We start from the raw sequence: 23474 nt of genomic DNA, 5'->3' as shown, positions 1-23474 counted from the left end.
CCTTACTTTACATCCATGCACAAAGCTTCATCAGCTCTATCTGAAGGACTGCTGAATGTAATCCTTACTTCACACCCGTGCACAGAGCTTCATCAGTTCTATCTGAAGGACTGCTGAATGTAATCCTTACTTTACATCCATGCACAAAGCTTCATTAGTTCTATCTGAAGGACTGCTGAATGTAATCCTTACTTCACACCCGTGCACAGAGCTGCATCAGTTCTATCTGATGGACTGCTGAATGTAATCCTTACTTCACACCCATGCACAGTGCTGCATCAGTTCTATCTGAAGGACTGCTGAATGTAATCCTTACTTTACATCCATGCACAAAGCTTCATCAGTTCTATCTGAAGGACTGCTGAATGTAATCCTTACTTCACATCCATGCACAGTGCTGCATCAGTTCTATCTGAAGGACTGCTGAATGTAATCCTTACTTTACACCCGTGCACAGTGCTGCATCAGTTCTATTTGAAGGACTGCTGAATGTAATCCTTACTTCACACCCATGCACAAAGCTTCATCAGTTCTATTTGAAGGACTGCTGAATGTAATCCTTACTTTACATCCATGCACAAAGCTTCATCAGTTCTATCTGAAGGACTGCTGAATGTAATCCTTACTTCACACCCATGCACAGAGCTGCATCAGTTCTATCTGAAGGACTGCTGAATGTAGTCCTTACTTTACATCCATGCACAAAGCTTCATCAGTTCTATCTGAAGGACTGTTGAATGTAATCCTTACTTTACATCCATGCACAAAGCTTCATCAGTTCTATCTGAAGGACTGCTGAATGTAATCCTTACTTCACATCCATGCACAAACCTTCATCAGTTCTATCTGAAGGACTGCTGAATGTGATCCTTACTTCACATCCATGCACAGAGCTGCATCAGTTCTATCTGAAGGACTGCTGAATGTAATCCTTACTTTACATTCATGCACAGAGCTGCATCAGTTCTATCTGAAGGACTGCTAAATGTAGTCCTTACTTCACATCCATGCACAAACCTTCATCAGTTCTATCTGAAGGACTGCTGAATGTAATCCTTACTTCACATCCATGCACAAACCTTCATCAGTTCTATCTGAAGGACTGCTGAATGTGATCCTTACTTCACACTCGTGCACAGTGCTGCATCAGTTCTATCTGAAGGACCGCTGAATGTAATCCTTACTTCACGCGCATGCACAAAGCTTCATCAGTTCTATCTGAAGGACTGCTGAATGTAATCCTTACTTCACACCCGTGAACAAACCTGCATCAGTTCTATCTGAAGGACTGCTAAATGTAGTCCTTACTTCACATCCATGCACAAACCTTCATCAGTTCTATCTGAAGGACTGCTGAATGTAGTCCTTACTTCACATCCATGCACAAACCTTCATCAGTTCTATCTGAAGGACTGCTAAATGTAGTCCTTACTTCACACTCGTGCACAGTGCTGCATCAGTTCTATCTGAAGGACCGCTGAATGTAATCCTTACTTCACACGCATGCACAAAGCTTCATCAGTTCTATCTGAAGGACTGCTGAATGTAATCCTTACTTCACACCCGTGAACAAACCTGCATGAGTTTTATCTGAAGGACTGCTAAATGTAATCCTTACTTCACATCCATGCACAAACCTGCATCAGTTCTATCTGAAGGACTGCTAAATGTAGTCCTTACTTCACATCCATGCACAAACCTTCATCAGTTCTATCTGAAGGACTGCTGAATGTAGTCCTTACTTCACATCCATGCACAAACCTTCATCAGTTCTATCTGAAGGACTGCTGAATGTGATCCTTACTTCACACTCGTGCACAGTGCTGCATCAGTTCTATCTGAAGGACCGCTGAATGTAATCCTTACTTCACACGCATGCACAAAGCTTCATCAGTTCTATCTGAAGGACTGCTGAATGTAATCCTTACTTCACACCCATGCTCAGAGCTGCATTAGTTCTATCTGAAGTACTGCTGAATGTAATCCTTACTTCACACCCATGCTCAGAGCTGCATTAGTTCTATCTGAAGGACTGCTAAATGTAATCCTTACTTCACACCCATGCACAGTGCTGCATCAGTTCTATCTGAAGGACTGCTGAATGTAATCCTTACTTCACACCCATGCACAAAGCTTCATCAGTTCTGTCTGAAGGACTGCTGAATGTAATCCTTACTTCACATCCATGCACAGTGCTGCATCAGTTCTATCTGAAGGACTGCTGAATGTGATCCTTACCTCACACCCATGCACAGTGCTGCATCAGTTCTATCTGAAGGACTGCTGAATGTAGTCCTTACTTTACATCCATGCACAGAGCTTCATCAGTTCTATCTGAAGGACTGCTGAATGTAATCCTTACTTCACACCCGTGAACAAACCTGCATCAGTTCTATCTGAAGGACTGCTAAATGTAATCCTTACTTCACACCCATGCACAGTGCTGCATCAGTTCTATCTGAAGGACTGCTGAATATAATCCTTACTTCACACCCATGCACAATGCTGCATCAGTTCTGTCTGAAGGACTGCTGAATGTAATCCTTACTTTACACCCATGCACAAAGCTTCATCAGTTCTATCTGAAGGACTGCTGAATGTAGTCCTTACTTCACACCCATGCACAAAGCTTCATCAGTTCTGTCTGAAGGACTGCTGAATGTAATCCTTACTTCACATCCATGCACAGTGCTGCATGAGTTCTATCTGAAGGACTGCTGAATGTGATCTTTACTTCACACCCATGCACATTGCTGCATCAGTTCTATCTGAAGGACTGCTGAATGTAGTCCTTACTTTACATCCATGCACAGAGCTTCATCAGTTCTATCTGAAGGACTGCTGAATGTAATCCTTACTTCACACCCGTGCACAATGCTGCATTAGTTCTATCTGAAGGACTGCTGAATGTAATCCTTACTTCACACCCATGCACAAAGCTGCATCAGTTCTATTTGAAGGACTGCTGAATGTAATCCTTACTTCACACCCATGCACAAAGCTTCATCAGTTCTATCTGAAGGACTGCTGAATGTAATCCTTACTTCACACCCATGCACAGTGCTGCATCAGTTCTATCTGAAGGACTGCTGAATGTAATCCTTACTTTACACCCATGCACAAAGCTTCATCAGTTCTATCTGAAGGACTGCTGAATGTAATCCTTACTTCACACCCATGCACAAACCTTCATCAGTTCTATCTGAAGGACTGCTGAATGTAGTCCTTACTTCACAACCATGCACAAAGCTGTATTACATGTAGCTAACTTGAAACACATATGATCTGGCCCACGGATCACGAAAGCAATCTTCGGCTTAGGTAATCATTCTCTTCTGTTATTGTAGCTGAAATTTGTTTTACAATAGCTTAGCCAGAACTTACATTGGCAAGCAACATTTTGACCTTGTTATACGAGAAATAACACTTTTAAAGTGATGTGTAATTTTGACTTAAGTCCAAGACCGCTTTGTGATTCCAGGGCCTAATGTATATGGGTCATTGTCTTTGCTCCAGTCTTAAGGTATAAAGGAAACATGATGTGCTGTGCAATTAACTCTTGGTATACATTTACCTGTCTTCCATGTCTTCGTTATTGCCATGTATTATATCCTGCAGGTGCTGATCCACATTGAAAATACAGTGTTAACTGTGGTCCACTTAGAAAACCAGGAACCGTATCAGCTAGTTGTGGACATCAACACAACAGAGGAGCTAGCTGGCCAGCCTGTCACTTACACCTTTGTCGATTTCAGTTATCCAGGTATGAGACAGAAACAGCAGCAAAATGGCTGTACATGTAGTGTAAACTTGAATACTGACCATTCACTAAAAAGGGCATTACATTATTCGATTTGAATTAACAGAGGCAAAGTACATTTTTGTTACAGTATGTCATTTTGTCATATACTATATATTGTAAAGATGAAAAGTGTATAATTATAGTCCGGTAACAACTTGGTTAGTTTTCAATCCTTTATGTATTGATGAAAGCCATCTACATGTACATTATTTGTGATATGGAGACCTTCTGGACGTATACATCTACATTATTTGTGATATGGAGACCTTCTGGACACATACATCTGCATTATTTGTGATATGGAGACCTTCTGGACATATACATCTACATTATTTGTGATATGGAGACCTTCTGGACGTATACATCTACATTATTTGTGATATGGAGACCTTCTGGACGTATACATCTACATTATTTGTGATATGGAGACCTTCTGGACATATACATCTACATTATTTGTGATATGGAGACCTTCTGGACGTATACATCTACATTATTTGTGATATGGAGACCTTCTGGACGTATACATCTACATTATTTGTGATATGGAGACCTTCTGGACGTGTACAGGTGGATATTTGGCTGAGGTCCATAATGTTTTTACGAGGCAATGCAGAGGAAGAATATTATTGATCGACAGACAGATATCAATCAGTATATACGTGTACATGCAGGTCATCATATCATGAATTTATCGCGATACAGAGTATATTTCAGATATAAAACTGATAAAGTAGACAGGGTGCGTGTGAGGTCAGGTGATACACATGTATACAACTACCTTCAAGGAGTTGTCCCGTGGCCTTTCTTGACCGTATCACATTCAAAAGCATTGAAGAACAGTTGTACATGAAAATGTCCTCATAATAATAATTTTACATAATATAGTAACATTGACTGACTGCATCGTACAGCTGTTATTTCCGACATCAAAGCAGACAGCAAAATGTTGTATGTGTGTGTATATGTTAGTAGAATGGCAACGTATTTCATGCACATGGTACGTGCCAAGAGCGAGAAGGAAAAAAACAAATTTGTTGTATTTGTTAAAGCAAAGTTTTGTCTCCCTTTTTCAGCATTTGTCATCACTTCATGCTTGGGTATCTCACCCTTTAACTCCACATTTTCCAAATGTAAATACAATATGTACATGGGTTGTTACATTTTTGTTGATTCTGTGTTGTAGATCTATTCAACATAAGTAGCTCCACTGGTAAAATTTATGTCCTACAACAGTTGGACAGAGAGGAAGTGAGTGAATATGTGCTTTTGGTCCATGGACAGGTGACCCACAAAAGCTCAAGAAGAAAGCGTGCATTTGGGGGTAAGACTGGACAAACATGTAAAAAACTGTTACCAGTTATCACACATCTATGTCAGCTAATGTATATCCAAACATTTCTGCCTTAGTTGATAGATAGTGGTTTGTGGGTGTAAATTTACCATTGATAACTGAATGTATTCATGTATTTCCATGATATTTACTTTTGTTTTTAGGTTAAATTTGCTGTTCTAAGTATTGCTGTGTTTGTACTTTCAGATAATCCTGGAGATATTCGTGTTGTGATTGATGTAGGAGATGAAAATGACAATGCACCTAAATTTAATACAAATAAGCTGACTTTTGGTCTTCCGAGAAGCTCCAGTTTTAACTACCTGATAGCTACTCTCACTGTGAGTCCTTATATTACAGTGAGAAACACCTTTGTGCAATTTCCAGGGTGATATATCATTGTCTTAGAGATTGAATTTCAAGATAATTGATTAAAATCATTAATTTGAAAGTGTAATTTGTTGAAAAGAGTTTTCAAGAAAGTATAAATGGTATGTGTGGAAATAGTTCCTACTATAGCTTTGCTGTAGAGACAAGCTTTGTACAAGTGCCATAAATGTTTATAGTTTGTTTATAGTGCATGTGCACATGTGACAGAGAAAAACACCAAGTAAATGATAGCACTCTTTCTATGTAGATCTAGTAATATGTGACTGTTGGTCAGCAACCTGCGGATGGTCGTGGGTTTCCCCAGAGCTCTGACCGTTTCCTCCCACCATAATGCTGGCTGCCATCATATAAGTGAAATATTCTTGAGTACGGCATAAAACGCCAATCAAATAAATAAACACACATAAATTGTTAGAGCTGTTCTGAAGCATGCCTCCTGTGTTGTCTTTTCCACAGGCCACAGACTTGGATGAGGGTAACAACAGTGCTATATTCTACTCCCTGAGCCAAGGGGACACAAACACCCTGAACATTGACACCTTGTCAGGAGAACTTCGCTGTGTTCGTGACCTGGCTAAGACTCTGATCAATCAACTCAGTGTTGTGGTGAATGCTACTGACAATATGGGTCAGGGACATAGTGTACAAGTGGCCGTCACGGTAATGGCTTTTTATGTCTGCGTTTAGAAAGATGGAAAGAATATCACATCAATTCACATCATTTACTGTGGTCTTCTGAATGTAGTTGCATTAAGATTTTATATTTTTGGATGACTTACGTCATTATAATGATGATCTGAAATGATTTTTTGCTTGTATACACTTTATATCTTCACTTGTTTTGGTATATATTTATTTGTATATTTAAGCAAAGAAACCGACTAAATTCCTCTATGTCTGCTTTTGGCTTCATACATGTAGGAATCAGTTATGGAAGAGTGAAATTTTGTCAAGGTTATAAATGGTAAGACAAAGAGGTTAGAATAGAGCTGTATATATGTATGTGCAGTTTAAGTACTCAACATGGTTAACACTGAGTGTTCTCCATGCTGAACAGGTTGCTGTGGTGTCTGACAGTGACAGGGCTATCTTAGTGGTTGGTCACCCAGTCAGGGCAGTGAAGGACTTTGTCCCAGACATACAAGGGTAAGCCACAAGCATTTATATGATTCACTTCAATCCCCTGTTTGAGGAGAGTGATGTTACTTTATTGTTAGGAGCTGTCTAAACATCACTTACATATTTGTAAGTTTTGTTGGAAACTGAATGCAATTCTTATGGGACTGTATAGTTTACTTAACTTTACGTGTACATTTAGGAAACACTTATTTTTTTTTTTTTTTTTTTTTTGATTTGTGTTTTACGCCGTACTCAAGAATATTTCACTTATACGACGGCGGCCAGCATTATGGTGGGTGGAGGAAACACTTAGGACACTGTCACTGTACCATTATCTGAACGTATAAATATACCTGTGTTCCAGTAACCTCACCACCATTGATACTGTCTGTCTGCAGGGGTTTTCACTGGGGTGTTATCTTAACATGTACATGTACCTATGTTTCAGTAACCTCACCACCATTGATACTGTCTGTCTGCAGGGGTTTTCATTGGGGTGTTATCTTAACATGTACATGTACCTATGTTTCAGTAACCTCACCACCATTGATACTGTCTGTCTGCAGGGGTTTTCACTGGGGTGTTATCTTAACATTTACATGTACCTATGTTTCAGTAACCTCACTACCATCAGTGCTGTCTGCAGAGATGTTTCACTGTGTTGTTATCCAAACATGTACATGTGCCTGTGTTTCAGTAACCTCACCACCATCAGTGCTGTCTTCAGGGATGTTTCACTGTGTTATCTGAACATGTACATGTACCTGTGTTTCAGTAACCTCACTACCAGCAGTGCTGTCTGCAGGGATGTTTCACTGTGTTGTTATCTTAACATGCACATGTACCTATGTTTCAGTAACCTCACTACCATCAGTGCTGTCTTCAGGGATGTTTCACTGTGTTGTTATCTGAACATGTACATGTACCTGTGTTTCAGTAACCTCACCACCATCAGTGCTGTCTTCAGGGATGTTTCACTGTGTTGTTATCTGAACATTTACATATACCTGTGTTTCAGTAACCTCACCACCATTGATACTGTCTGTCTGCAGGGATGTTTCACTGTGTTGTTATCTGAACATGTACATGTACCTATGTTTCAGTAACCTCACTACCATCAGTGCTGTCTGCAGGGATGTTTCACTGTGTTGTTATCTGAACATGTACATGTACCTGTGTTTCAGTAACCTTACTACCATCAGTGCTGTCTGCAGGGATGTTTCACTGTGTTGTTATCTGAACATGTACATGTACCTGTGTTTCAGTAACCTCACTACCATCAGTGCTGTCTTCAGGCATGTTTCACTGTGTTGTTATCTGAACATGTACATGTACCTGTGTGTCAGTAACCTCACTACCATCAGTGCTGTCTTCAGGGATGTTTCACTGTGTTGTTATCTGAACATGTACATGTACCTGTGTGTCAGTAACCTCACCACCATCAGTGCTGTCTTCAGGGATGTTTCACTGTGTTGTTATCTGAACATGTACATGTACCTGTGTTTCAGTAACCTCACCACCATTGATACTGTCTGTCTGCAGAGATGTTTCACTGTGTTGTTATCTGAACATGTACATGTACCTGTGTTTCAGTAACCTCACTACCATCAGTGCTGTCTTCAGGGATGTTTCACTGTGTTGTTATCTGAACATGTACATGTACCTGTGTTTCAGTAACCTCACTACCATCAGTGCTGTCTTCAGGCATGTTTCACTGTGTTGTTATCTGAACATGTACATGTACCTGTGTGTCAGTAACCTCACCACCATCAGTGCTGTCTTCAGGGATGTTTCACTGTGTTGTTATCTGAACATGTACATGTACCCGTGTTTCAGTAACCTCACCACCATCAGTGCTGTCTGCAGAGATGTTTCACTGTGTTATCTGAACATGTACATGTACCTGTGTTTCAGTAACCTCACTACCATCAGTGCTGTCTGCAGGGATGTTTCACTGTGTTATCTGAACATGTACATGTACCTGTGTTCCAGTAACCTCACCACCATTGATACTGTCTGTCTGCAGAGATGTTTCACTGTGTTATCTGAACATGTACATGTACCTGTGTTTCAGTAACCTCACTACCATCAGTGCTGTCTGCAGGAATGTTTCACTGTGTTGTTATCTGAACATGTACATTGTACCTATGTTTCAGTAACCTCACTACCATCAGTGCTGTCTGCAGGAATGTTTCACTGTGTTGTTATCTGAACATGTACATGTACCTGTGTTTCAGTAACCTCACTACCATCAGTGCTGTCTGCAGGGATGTTTCACTGTGTTATCTGAACATGTACATGTACCTGTGTTCCAGTAACCTCACCACCATTGATACTGTCTGTCTGCAGAGATGTTTCACTGTGTTATCTGAACATGTACATCTACCTATGTTTCAGTAACCTCACTACCACCAGTGCTGTCTGCAGGAATGTTTCACTGTGTTGTTATCTGAACATGTACATGTACCTGTGTTTCAGTAACCTCACCACCATCAGTGCTGTCTTCAGGCATGTTTCACTGTGTTGTTATCTGAACATGTACATGTACCTGTGTTCCAGTAACCTCACCACCATTGATACTGTCTGTCTGCAGGGATGTTTCACTGTGTTGTTATCTGAACATGTACATGTACCTGTGTTCCAGTAACCTCACTACCATCAGTGCTGTCTGCAGGGATGTTTCACTGTGTTGTTATCTGAACATGTACATGTACCTGTGTTTTAAGTAACCTCACCACCATCAGTGCTGTCTTCAGGCATGTTTCACTGTGTTGTTATCTGAACATGTACATGTACCTGTGTTCCAGTAACCTCACCACCATTGATACTGTCTGTCTGCAGAGATGTTTCACTGTGTTATCTGAACATGTACATCTACCTATGTTTCAGTAACCTCACTACCATCAGTGCTGTCTGCAGGAATGTTTCACTGTGTTGTTATCTTAACATGTACATGTACCTGTGTTTCAGTAACCTGAGTGCCATCCTTGCCTATAATGTCCAGGTAGAGTCAGTTGAGCCTCACATCGCCCACTCAGAAACTGGCTCCAAGCTTAACCCAGAAATGTAAGATTTCCTTTCATATCATGATGAAGCGTCAAATGGCTTGTAACACATGCATGAACATGAAGATGCTCCCTGCGTTATAAGCATGTGTCCGTACAAAACCAGCGTTAATGACATGTATTAACCCTGAATGGAAGCCAGTGCATAGACAGTTACACTACACAGTTCAGTAACCATATCCATGTAATTATACAGTAGCCTGTTTAACACCTTCAAATATGGCCTGCACATATTTGACTTCTCTACGTCATTGTTGTGGGTGACACAATTAGGCAAAAGACATGTTCGATGATTGAAAATTCTGATGTTGTAGTCAGGCATTAGGCCTTTTTATATTTATTTATGTACTGTAACATTGTATCAATGTGCATTAAAACATATTGTCCTTTATCTCAATAGGTCAGATATATACATCCATGCTATTGATCCTAAGACAGGAGAGGTGGTTTCCCAAGATGCCCTTCTCAGGTATGTAAATTGATTACAGTCAGTTGAAAAGCTATACTTTAATTGTCTTCAGATGTGTTCATATGTGATCATTTGCAATGTAGGTCACTTGTTGAAGCTGTTAATTGATTCACTTGTATGATTCACATAAACTTTATTATAACTCACTTAACACAGATTAAAGATAAGGTGCAGATTTAGGTGCAATCTTTAGACTGTATTTTTGGGGTTCATACATTCACTGATTTACTAATTTACTGTTGAGTTGTCAACTTTAAGAACATAATTTTACACCAATCATGATAAGCCTAATGTGATCGACACTTTCGGATTTAAACATTACTTTTGAACATTAACTTGAGTCAAGGGTTTTCGTTGTCTACAAAGTATTTTTCTGCCCTTTAGCAGTGGCAGTTTCTATAGGTTGGTGGATTCTTGGATGAGGTTTATCACACCTTGAAAAGTAGAGAAGAGTCATGAAATTAACAGGTTACCCTGAGTTTGTGAGATCTTGCACTTAAATTGGTGGTTAACTTCAGATCAAGTTCGAAAACCAGTCTGATGTTATATACAGTTTTAATTATGATTGGTCATTGGTTTGTGGGCAGTAATTTGCTTTTAACTTTATAAACTTTTGTTTGCATGTTCATTTTAAGAAAGATTATAATAAGAGACTGGTGTCCAGATTTATTATCTACTCATAATTAGTTACACCTGTATATATCGTTAAACTGAAATTAAAAAATATTTAAAAAAGGGTGCATTAATCTGAGTAAAATATGGCATTTAAAACCAGTAGATAATGAGGTTTTATGCATGTTTTCAGCCAACACTTGGTAATCTCTGAACAACATGTACATCATATATGTACATGTCCAAACATTATCAGCTGTCAGCTTGCCATTTAGCTCAGTGTTTACAAACATTTAACATTATCTCACTGTCAATAGATATGTGATACAGTATATGAGTAAATACATAGTTTTAAGATTCCATTAATCTAAAAGATTTGTCAGGCGACAAATTTTATATTGTATACAACTATATAGGTGTAGGTTATTCGTAAGGCTGACAATATGCAGTTGTTATCACATACATGTAGGTATGAATTTAGAATACCTTGGGGACTAGAATGATATTTGTTGTGAAGCAGGCAGATGGAAAGAACAGCAAATAAGTATTAATTTTCAAGGTTAACACATGAAATGTACAGTGTATTGCAGGATAAAGCTGGAGTTTACCAGTCCCTGTTGCCAGTGCTGTTGGAAATGCCAGGACGAAGATTAAATTTACTGTCTGAAAATTCGGAATATGAAGTCTGGCCAGAGATGTCAGTGTCATTAATCAGAACTTTGGCGCCTTCCACTAGTTGTTCACATTGATACAACAGTATATTTTCTTCTGCATAGCTAGAATCCATTTCAGAAATGACATCGTTTTGATACAAATTTCCAGGTTATACAGCCCAGATAGCTGGAGATTGGCTAGCTATTTTTGGTAGATTTAAAGTCATTATTACATTTCTCAGAGACCCTCCCAGTAATAGAATGATGTTTAAACAGATTATAATCTTTATAATTAGGACCAGGAGCAAAATGTGAACCCATATCCTTTAATTTTGAAGACCAGAAGGAACCATTAATAAGTTGGCATGTTATAGCAATTTACTTAATTCTGATGGGTTGTTGCTTCCTGGAAGATAAATTTGGCATATGTTGTCTGATTTTTGATGAAAGGTTGTGATCATGTTCATACTGTGTCAGATCAGATCAGGTATGAATACCAGTCGTATCCGTGCATTTAAGTTTTACATATGTAGCATTCATCTTCACCACAGCTTCATAGGGTTATCATTGTAGCATTGAATGCATAAGACTTGAACATATCCAGTAGATATAACTCAGCAGATTATTATCTGGCGGTTGAGTTGCTGGATAAGGTATGTGATGTATAGGGAAGCATGTTGAACATGCTGTGTTGTGGTATCTGCAGGTAATACAGAGATATAATAGTCATGGCAGAGTAGTTATATAGACGTTATTTCTGTATCTGGGACACACAAGGTTCGGGTTCAGTGCAGACCTTCAGGAGCAAATTGTTATCTTCCCCTACTCTCACTGTTCCTTGAGTTTTGTTGACAATCACAAATTGTTATCTTCCCCTACTCTCACTGTTCCTTGAGTTTTGTTGACAATCACAAATTGTTATGTTCTCCTACTTTCACTGTTCCTTGAGTTTTGTTGACAATCACAAATTGTTATGTTCCCCTACTCTCACTGTTCCTTGAGTTTTGTTGACAATCACAAATTGTTATGTTCCCCTACTCTCACTGTTCCTTAAGTTTTGTTTGACAATCACAAATTGTTATGTTCCCCTACTCTCACTGTTCCTTGAGTTTTGTTGACAATCACAAATTGTTATGTTCTCCCACTCTCACTGTTCCTTGAGTTTTGTTGACAATCACAAATTGTTATGTTCCCCTACTCTCACTGTTCCTTGAGTTTTGTTGACAATCACAAATTGTTATGTTCCCCTACTCTCACTGTTCCTTGAGTTTTGTTTGACAATCACAAATTGTTATGTTCCCCTACTCTCACTGTTCCTTGAGTTTTGTTGACAATCACAAATTGTTATGTTCTCCCACTCTCACTGTTCCTTGAGTTTTGTTGACAATCACAAATTGTTATGTTCCCCTACTCTCACTGTTCCTTGAGTTTTGTTGACAATCACAAATTGTTATGTTCTCCCACTCTCACTGTTCCTTGAGTTTTGTTGACAATCACAAATTGTTATGTTCCCCTACTCTCACTGTTCCTTGAGTTTTGTTGACAATCACAAGTTGCCAACGATCACATGTCCACAAGAAAAGTGTAATGTTTGTTGAAGACCACTTACCCATTTGTCTTTGACCAGCATGGCGTACATGCATGTACAGTATAGTACACATATGTATGTGTATGTCACATGGGAAAGCTACACCCATAAAATGGAACACTATGGTAAATTTGAAAAAATTCTAAAAGTATGTTGTTAGGTTTACATGTTTTTAATTACCAAAGAAACGCCTTTTGTGGGATGATTTCTGTTACATATTTTATTTTTGTTTTCAGGAGACTGGCGGAAAAGACTGATGAAATAGAAGAGTTTTTTAGTCGTTTTAAGATTAAGGAATTGACTCGGTTGACTGTGAGTCATGATGCCTACACGATGTCATTGTCAGAGATCGCACTGCTGTGTCTAGCGGCTGTCATATTTGTGGGTTCCATCTTGTCCATTGGTGTGGTCATCTACTCCTCCAGGCAGTAAGCAAACACAGCATTTTTCTTTTTGTGTGCTGCTCCTGCTGTTGTGCTTATATGGTTTACTTACATGTACAAGTCTGGCAGTTGTTGAGTAGTTGGGTTAAAGGCCAGTTTCCTCTGTTTTTTGACTACCATTTCAAATTCATCTCACACTGGTGCACACATTAGCTCTCTGCTTCACCCAGACGCAGATGCGGTAAGCAGACACTGTAGCTTTCATGTCCATACAACACCCTTGGTGTTTTTAGTCGTTTCTGCCATGCTTGGAAGATGTCTTGCTGTGTCCACTGAACAAAGGCTTTGTGCTTATATTTAATTTTGAGGTTGTGTACTGGTCACAAGGCACAGAAAAGTGGGTGCCACCAGCAGCGAGGTAGAGGAGGTTTTGCTTTTTACCATTGAGATTTAAAATGTCATGTCGCAAGAATTAGACAGAGTGGTAGATCATGAGAAGACATGAGCAGCTTTCATTTTTTAACCTTGCGCATCAGGACATGAATGATGAAGACCCTGAGAAATTCTGCTACTATCGACTTGATGACAGGCCTGGGTAGTCAGGCACAAAACCATCAAGTTGTCCTCCAGGTTCCTGATGTCAGTCATTTTGTGTTGTCATTACCACATGTGACATCAGTAGTGATTGAAGCATTCTTTTTGCAAACAGTAAGGTTTCTCCACATTTGGCAGAAAATATCAAACACAATAAATATTTGCCTTAGAATCAGAGATGACAAAACAAACACGAGAAAATTGGCTGAGGACAAAAGCTGTCTGCTTTAGTAATATGACATATAAATGAGTGAGCTTGTGTAAAGTAAATACTAGTAGATGATGTAAATGAATACAGCAGAATATATATATATATATATATATATATATATATATATATATATATATATATATATATATAGTTTACTTACACTTGGCTGTTAGAAGTGTTACCTTATTTATTAACGTCATTTTAAAGGTGGCTGAGAAATAACTGCCTTTCAAGAATACATGTATTTTCTTCTGTCACAAACTTTACAGATATGAGTTTGAAAAGCTGCGTAGTCAACAAGCAAATAATGCACGAGCCAAGGCCTCTGAGCTTGTGAACAACCCTGCGTATACCCAGACAGTGGAGAACCAGTTTGACAATGACTCGGCTGAGCCACTGGAACTGTAAGTACAGCAACAGGTGTCCAACACAGACAGTATGACAACAGGCCTACAAGCCTTGCTGTCAAATAGTAGCCATGCTTTTAATGAGATAATAACATCAGGAATGAGAAATTAACTACATTACTTTACAATTTAAACAAAGTTAATTTTCTGTTCTGTTTCCAGGCAATTTAAAATCATGCTTAATATCATGATAAACATGTTTCCAGCACTGAGCAAAGGTTACAACAGTACATGTTCATGCTAGAAGCTCAGAGGTTGTCAGCAAAGCACTGGGTATTATTGCTAAAACCAGAAAGCTCTCACGTCTGTATGTGCGATATGATTGGGTATCACTAATGTTACTTTGTCTGCACTTGGTGGATTTCAGCAGTGATATCTGTGCCTTTGAGGAATTGCATCGAATTGACGACATAGAACTCTCTGGAGTTCATGTTTGTCCTGATTCTGTGAAAGTTTATCCACATTCGTGAGTTACTGAGCCTGTGCATGTGGTCAGAATTGGCTTTAGGGACCAGGTTTCAGCAGCTTAAGTGCCAAAATACAGGGCACTGGTTTGAGCAGCTTAGGTGCCAAAATACAGGGCACTGGTTTGAGCAGCTTAGGTGCCAAAATACAGGGCACTGGTTTGAGCAGCTTAGGTGCCAGAATACAGGGCACTGGTTTGAGCAACTTAGGTGCCAAAATACAGGGCACTGGTTTGAGCAGCTTAGGTGCCAAAATAGAGGGTACTGGTTTGAGCAGCTTAGGTGCCAAATACAGATTACTTTTGGCCTTTGCAGTGTTGCATTACATTGTGGTTTAAACAGCACCTGGTGTCCATAATCAGTACTTATTCCAACACTCTAAACCAACAAAAAATAGCCAGCCTTATCTTGGCAAGGCTAAATATACAGTAGTAGTCTAATCAGATATTGCCTTGTGTGGTATGCAGAGTAATGATGCAAGGCCTTTCCATACTGAATATATATATGATACCACTAAAGGAGGAGCTAATATGCTCTGATTCCACTTGTTTGCTTTATGTGTAGATTGCCTGCTAATAGTAAAAGTACTGTATATGTGAAAAGATTTGATAATCACAAAAAATATCTGCTTTGGTACATTCTGTTAGAATGGTTTATATTGGTAAAGGTGCATGTGAGGTATAATTTATTTCTATCTTCTTTGTATTTTTGTGGGGGGGAACTTGACATCTTTGTGGGATTAATTTTATTAGATTAATAAAATCTAGTTATTTATATTATGTGACATGTGACAGACATTAATAATACATTATATTTGTGTATGGTTCTTCATGACTACGACATGTTACAGTGAGTCATTGACAGCCTTCACCTGTGTGACATATCCTGTTTTATAACATTGATGTTATTCACTTAGTGATGTAGACCCTAACAATGGACAACTGTTCATCAACGGAAATATAGGACAGTATGAAGATGACACACAAGAATCCTCATTTTACGCTGAAAATGGATTATCCAAGTAAGCATGTTTCTCAGAAGGAATGACTTCCAGGAATAACTCTGATAATGTCCATGGGAATATATTAATGTAGAGCTTATTGGATATATCAAACATTTGCACATTTTGATATCATAGTTTTTATATTTCAAAGTTGACCTAAAATGAATCTAGGATTTATTTATGTTACTTCAAAAAAATGTTAATATGTTAAAATATATCTTTAGTTTATAATATCATGGACAGTATTACAGATAAATTTATTTAACAAACAAACTTTAATAAATGTCATTTGAAGTTGGATTTATATATATACACTTGTAAAATGTTTCATGTTACGTTTTCTCAGCGTCCTCTACTGAGGTAAAAAAAATTTTTTATGTTTTTGTAGTGTAGATGTTTTATTTTTTGTACAAGCCCTTTAACGTTTTTTTTTTATATACCTTTTATCTGTTAATTTTCTCAAACCTTGTATGTGTATGTTGTATTAATTTTAATATTTATATGTACTGTCATAGAGGAGTTTTTGTATGTACAAGATGGTATGATTGTCGGTTATTTACAGCTTCTGTTCAACCATAAGGTAGTACAAAATATTAGGTCTTTAATTTTCTTATTACATGAAAAACTACTTGCGCGTATTTCATAAATAGATCTCAGTTTTTCCAAACCACTAATACTTGTGTAGGGCTCTAGAAAGTGTATACCAATTTTAGATGCTCAGTTAAGATGATGAATTTGTTAACTAAATAGAAATTTACCTAAAATTTAATTTCACTTTTGCCAATGAAGTCTGTAGGTTTTATAAATTGTCTGTATTAAAATCACTATTTCCCTATACCAGTTGAAGTCATTTTCCTAGTATCATACGATAGAACTGTGTGTTGGTGTTGTGAGCTTGCTGAATGCTAGATGAATTAATGTTGCATGATGTAGAGTACCTGTAGGCAGTGGTTACCTGGTCTCCGTGTATTAACCCGCTGCATGTAAATATGTGTGTAACGGTTCAGACAATCATCCATATGATTTCGTTATTTATGTTTTTATTTATTTGATTGGTGTGTTTTATGCAGTACTCAAGAATATTATGCCAGTATTATTGTGGAAAACTAAGCTCGGGATCCCACAGCAATGCACAGGTTGCTGGCAGATCATCTCACATACCACTGGAGAAGTAGCAAGCATTAGCCAGGCTTGAACTCCCAGCAACCGCATTGGTCAGAGGCTCCTGGTTCATTGTAGCACACTAATCATGAGGCCACGGAGGCCCTCCACCATCCACATATTGTAGCTGTAGTTTATTCCCCTTTGGTTTTACATGTACACAGCCTGTTCTTTTACTTTGAGCCCCAGTCATCGTTTCCTTCCCAGAGTTTCACTGAAGGCCATGTTGTTAATGGATGTTCATCCAGGTGAGAGGATTGTTCATGCCCCAAATACCCACATGTGGATGTCAGGTCATCCTTGAATATACGTTCATTGGGCATAACCTAACTGACCCTCCAAAACAGGGTCCTATTCTAAATTTGAATTTGATTTCTGATTTTTTTATTATTAATTTTTTTCCCTCTATCTCTTTCATTAGCTAGAACAATAGGAGAGAAAGAAAGAAAGCCTACCAACCAATCCTATTTTTTCTTAGTCGGGTTATGCCCAGTAAAGACTGAACTTTTGTTTGTTTTCTCTGAAGGTACAGCAGGAAGAGAATTAAAGGTTAAATGTATTGTATTCTAAAAAATATATTTTTTTCTGGCTCTTCTAAGTATTTAGTATATAATTTATATATTATATAGGTAACTCCATATGTTTTTTGCTCCATATCAGTGTTACGTGCATAAATTTTCAAGTATGTTTTATATGTGATAAGAACAGGCTCCTTAAGGTAATGTCAACATCAACATTTATGTCAACCTGTGCCCAATGGGAGGGTGCCATTTTTTTAATCCATTGAATTGGTGCTAGTGTGAATTAAATAAGACCTTTAGCTACTGTTACATTGCTAATGTTCACAGCAAAATGTCTGAAATTTGCATCTGTTATGAGCAAAAAAGGCAGAAATGGCATCAGTAAATTGGCATCAGAATTCTTCCTATGACCATTTGCTAGGTCTCCATTGGGAGGGTGCGTGCTAACATCGATATGAAATCTTTAATTTTATCTTCCCTTATCTCATACATGTATGTATAGAAGATTTGTGTGATGATACCATGACTGTCTTGCCCTTCTCAGGCTACGCAGCCATGTCTGAACTGGCAGAGACAGAACTGTAAGGTATATTGTAATATGGTCATAGGCATGTAGCAGCTGTACCTGTACATATTTGTCTACATCGTATATTTCAGTCATGTTTCTTGTATTTCATCAACTGCAGCATATTAGCTACAAATGTGCCTTTACATGCATGTATATGTAGCTACATGTACATAGTGTTCAGCATTTTGACTAGTTTGGCAGTCTTTATAACTCAAAAAGCTATCGTTTAAACCATAGCTGTACCATAGCTGTATCCTGTGCTTGCTCTGTGTTATTTGAACTTAAATGCTCTCCCCAATAGTTTATAATTTCTTTATAACTGCACCTTAATTAGTTTTGTGATGGTCATTTCTGTACCAAAAGCTGTTAGAGTCTGTTTAAAACATTTAGCTCGTACATGTTGTTTTTGTTTCTCCTGCTTGTTTTTGCCGAGATTTTATTTGCTGATTACTAATTTTAGCTCTTCGTTTTTCAGTAGGACAGGTCCCTGGATCATAAAACTGTCTTAGACTTTTGTCAGACTTACACTTGGAATCTTTACTTGTGGTATAATTCCTCAACTTAGGTTTGAACTTTGACACTAATTTTCAGTTCTGTCAAAAGTAGACAACTCTTAGTACCGCAGGAAAAATTTCTGGAGTAAATCACAATTTTAGCTCAATTAAGTATTTTGAAGTTTGACTTCATGATCTTGGGACCTTTTATCTCCACAGCCATGACACTGAATAGCTAGTAGCTGATAGTATGAGATAGTCTGTACTCTCTCCTGGCTGAACAACACCCATCTGTCCTGGTTCTTACACTGACCTTCCATTTCTAGTTACACTACAGATTCAGTATGAGATAGTCTGTACTCTCTCCTGGCTGAACAACACCCATCTGTCCTGGTTCTTACACTGACCTTCCATTTCTAGTTACACTACAGATTCAGTATGAGATAGTCTGTACTCTCTCCTGGCTGAACAACACCCATCTGTCCTGGTTCTTACACTGACCTTCCATTTCTAGTTACACTACAGATTCAGTTTCATCAATCAGAGGGCAACTGCTCCTTTTGACAAAATATGTGATTGCCCTTCTCTTCAGGTCAAACGAACATCAAAAAACCAAGCCTGTTATAAGTATAGAGCTTGTTTGTACAGTCTTTAAAGCAAACTGACAAAAATTTGTAACTTGTTGTGTTTTGAATATTGTGGACACGTAAAAATCGATCAAACATGATATTTAAATGCATTCCCCCCTTCCCCTCACTCCCCCTTTAACCCTTTGAATGACTAATTCTTTTGTAGACTGTGTCATCTATTTGCATGCTGACAGTTGCTCGTGGCTTGTACATGTATATTTGTAAATTTCCTGTAATAAGGCATCTGTTATTATTTGTGGTATGCTGTATACTATATCCGGTGAGGTCTCTGGGCGAGCAAATGTACAATTATTGTGTTGTATTCTTCACAGTCAATAACCTTTGTCATGCCAAAATTCAGCTCAGTCTTGACTAGCATATGTTTTATGATCTGCCAAAGTTCTGATTCCTTGTTTCAGTAAATGGATGTATTTAGGCTCTCTGCTGGGTCAATGTATGATAAGTAAGTTTGGACTATGATTAATTACCATTTACATGTCAAGTTGCAGTAGTACACATCTACATATTTGTATTTGAGTGTAAAGTGATGACCTAGCCGTGAATTCTCAGCCCATTTTTTTTTTTTTTTTTTTTTTTTTTTTACTTCTTCAGTTTTATATCTACATGTTTCAGGCATGACATGAGCTCAGAGATGAAGAAAATGGTTCTGTATGAGTCGCAGGAGTTGACCATGGATCTCTTCTCGGAGACGTCTGACTATGTTGAGGAGGCTGACAGTTCTGTGTCCGGGGACGGTCAGCCATTAGGTGGCCCTATAGATGTAGTGGTACAGGAGGCCCTCTCAGGCCCACCTTTCGCGGAGAGAGGACAGCCTGTTGGGGACTCGGGCAATGTCACTGAGGTAGAGGCCCACAGTGACAAGAATTCCAATAGTAGTGATCAGTTAGGGCCCAAACCACCCACCAGCTTTGGTGTCATTGATCAGGCGTTCATCTTCGAGGACAACAACAGTTCTTTCCCCTCAAAGTCAGAAGTCCACACAAGAAAGAGTGACCACGAGTTGTCTCCTCTTGGTAAAACCTCTCCAAAAGCTCCCAGCCGTAACAGTAGTGTGAAAGGAACAGTGGATGGGGAAGAGAATATTGATGCTGTGGGTGACCTAAAGCCTTTGTCCATAGTCAGGGGTCATAATTTAAGAGGTCATAATGATGAGGTAACTAGACTGTAACAGTAAAATTCACCTCAAAGGTTAACTGTTTCTACAGATGTACACAGGTAGATGAAAGAAGACTAATCATTTACTAGTTGCACATCACAAGTAGGTAGGGTTGATCTTGAACCTTATAGTTTGTTTGGATAGATTTATGACATTGATGCAGTAAAGGCTCAGGGACTGTGATGTATTGTATCAAACAGCTTCCATTTTGTACGTTTAGAAGGCAGTGCCTCAGTAGTGTCTCGGTCGGTTTCATGAAGTTTACTTAACTGCCATGGCAACGTATGTTGTAGAGATGTAAAGTGCATTTAGCTAAGGGCAACTTAACACCAAGTAAGCTTCATGAAACTGGCCCGTTGTCAACCGAATATTTCTAGTGTAGAAATGTAATACACTTAACCTGTATGTATCATTTCATTGAACTTATTGTGGAGCAAGACTGCTGTAAAAAAATTGTTGAATTCCCTGTTTATTCAATAGCACTTAGCTTTAGAATCATGATCACACTGAAAACATGATGACTGTTTATAAAAATCATTGTACTAGTACTTACATTTTCATGTATAACAATAGATACAGGTAGCTGTAATATTTTACATTTACTTTTTATTGAGTACAAATTGCATGGATTTGTCTTTCATTACCTTGAGAAGTTACTTTCTATCAAGAAATGTACAGAACCTGTTCAGTTCTTAAGGAATATAAATATTGGTTGTGTACATATGTATGTATTTATTTAGTTAATGTTTGTATATTTATGAATTACATAAGAACATGTAGTGAAATATGAGTTTATGCATGTTCAATGGTGCTATAAGAGGCAAACAAATGGAAATCATGCATATGTCTCATTACTGTTGGTACAAAGTTAATAACATTGTATAAGATATATTGCCATCTGACAATATGTAATGCTTGCATGCAGAAAATTTCTACTGTCTTTGCACATACATGTATGAAAGCTAAGGTGTCTCTTTATACCCATTAGATGTCTATGAAATGTGTTTCCAAGTTTATTCAACTTTTAGAGTAAAAAATAATGATTTGGACATTCTTTATGATTAGATAAAAATTTAAGATTGTATTGATTGTATGAGTATTTTTGTAGACTTTTGTAATGAGTTCATCAAAGGCATGCATTTCAAATTCATAAACAAATTTACATTTGAACTAAATTGCTTTTCCTCCATAAATACCTTTTTTGAATTTTTTCACTTTGTTATTAAAATGTCTCCAAAAGTAGCAACAAAAGGCCTCTTTGGGCCCCAAGTTCATCTTTCCTTATATTGTATACATTATCTCAGCCTCCGTGAAACAATTATAGGTGTAGTTAACTAAACATTGTGAAGGAAAAATAATTATGAAAATGAACATAACGTTATTTTACTTGTGAATTACATAAACTTGATTTTTTTCTGATTCAAATATCTGTTTCATTGCTCCATAAGTACTGTTGCTCAATTATCACTCTGCCACCAATATTTCATAAAAATTTTTCTTTAAATATGTATTAAAAATAATGACCAGCAAGTGGCATAAATGATCTCAGTCCATAATGAACATATCTAAACACAAGCATTCCTCACCTAATTGTCCGAGAACTCAGAGATCCACATATAAAACTAAAACACTCAGACTGCTAGATTAGTGACGAGATAAACACATGCACCTTGTAATCGCATCCGTGCACTAGTTGGCTGAACACATTGAAGGTCATCCATGGAAACACAACCATACACATTTTAGCTATACAAGAACACTATACATGTACAAGCCATTATATTGCAGTTTACATTTGTCTCTATAATTACACGTGTGTATACCTGCTTATAATAAATGTTCATGTATTTTCTATTCGGGCCTGAAAACTCAAATGGTCTCTATCCAGCTGGCTGGAAGAACTATGGTACTTGTAATGTGCATGTTAGCAGACACTATGTGATAGTGTTGTGTGTGCGTAGTAGCAGTAGACCAAGCCTTTACAAGAAGTTTTTCTCCAACAATATTTGGCTTATGTCCTCCACGATAACATGTTCATTTATAAATGGTGGTATTCCCTGTCATTTGCACATTCCAGTGACTACTTCACAAATGTTTGTTATCAAATAAAATGTACATGTATAAGTTTCAGTTTACAAGAAAATAAAACATTTGTATGTGACCAGTACCACAGGTGTTTTAGTTATCCTTATGTGGTTTTTATTCACTTTTAAGAATATTTCCAGTTTTACGCCTTTGGTGTCTCAGAAGCAAGTGAATTATTTCTGTATTGTATCCAAATGCCATCATCCCCCAATTTTGTGCTCAAGAATTCTTCAGCTATACGATGGTGGTAAAGTTTTTGAGTAATTAAACCAGAGCAGTACCTGACAAACCTGCTAATATAGCGCAGCAGTCAAAGAATCAAGAGCTGGAATTGAACATACGTCATTGGTCAAGGGATTGACATTTGCAGTGAGCATGTGCTTTAAAAGTCGGGCAGGAATGACCCTTGTCACCCATGGAAACAACCATACTTCTAGTTTTCAGAACACTTTTAAGTTGTCGAAGAACTCTCATGACTTTCGCTAAAACACAAGTATACACCACTTAGTCCTCCAAGAACAATGAAGGTCATCCAGGCAACTACATTTTATACCGTCCTGAACACTGAAGGTCATCAATGAAAACAACGATGCACCTTTTAGTTGCCCAAGAACACTGAAGATCATCTCAATGAACACACAGACACACACATTTAAGGTATTCAAGAACGCTGTAGGTCTTCATAACCATCCACCCTTTAGTTATCCAAGAACACTGAAGGTCTTTGAAAAGACCATAAAACAGAC

The 23474-nt window shown here is 38.0% G+C and overlaps 1 protein-coding gene across 1 annotated transcript in view; it reads left to right on the top strand.

The window, feature by feature from the left end:
• Positions 1–22803, top strand: part of LOC135472525 (protocadherin Fat 4-like) — a 93484-nt gene extending 70681 nt beyond the window's left edge. Inside the window, exons 51-60 of the mRNA XM_064752107.1 lie at positions 3619–3763; positions 4989–5126; positions 5343–5476; positions 5982–6185; positions 6583–6671; positions 9615–9710; positions 10110–10178; positions 13268–13459; positions 14489–14623; positions 20100–22803. Coding sequence (XP_064608177.1) covers positions 3619–3763; positions 4989–5126; positions 5343–5476; positions 5982–6185; positions 6583–6671; positions 9615–9710; positions 10110–10178; positions 13268–13459; positions 14489–14623; positions 20100–20655 — 1758 coding nt within the window. The 3' untranslated portion in view covers positions 20656–22803. The remainder of the gene's footprint in view (positions 1–3618; positions 3764–4988; positions 5127–5342; positions 5477–5981; positions 6186–6582; positions 6672–9614; positions 9711–10109; positions 10179–13267; positions 13460–14488; positions 14624–20099) is intronic.
• The last annotated feature ends 671 nt before the right edge of the window (positions 22804–23474 follow it).

The sequence above is a fragment of the Liolophura sinensis genome, chromosome 1 (genome assembly GCF_032854445.1).
Source record: "Liolophura sinensis isolate JHLJ2023 chromosome 1, CUHK_Ljap_v2, whole genome shotgun sequence".
Lineage (NCBI taxonomy): Eukaryota > Metazoa > Mollusca > Polyplacophora > Chitonida > Chitonidae > Liolophura > Liolophura sinensis.
This window is presented reverse-complemented; position numbering and strand designations above follow the sequence as displayed.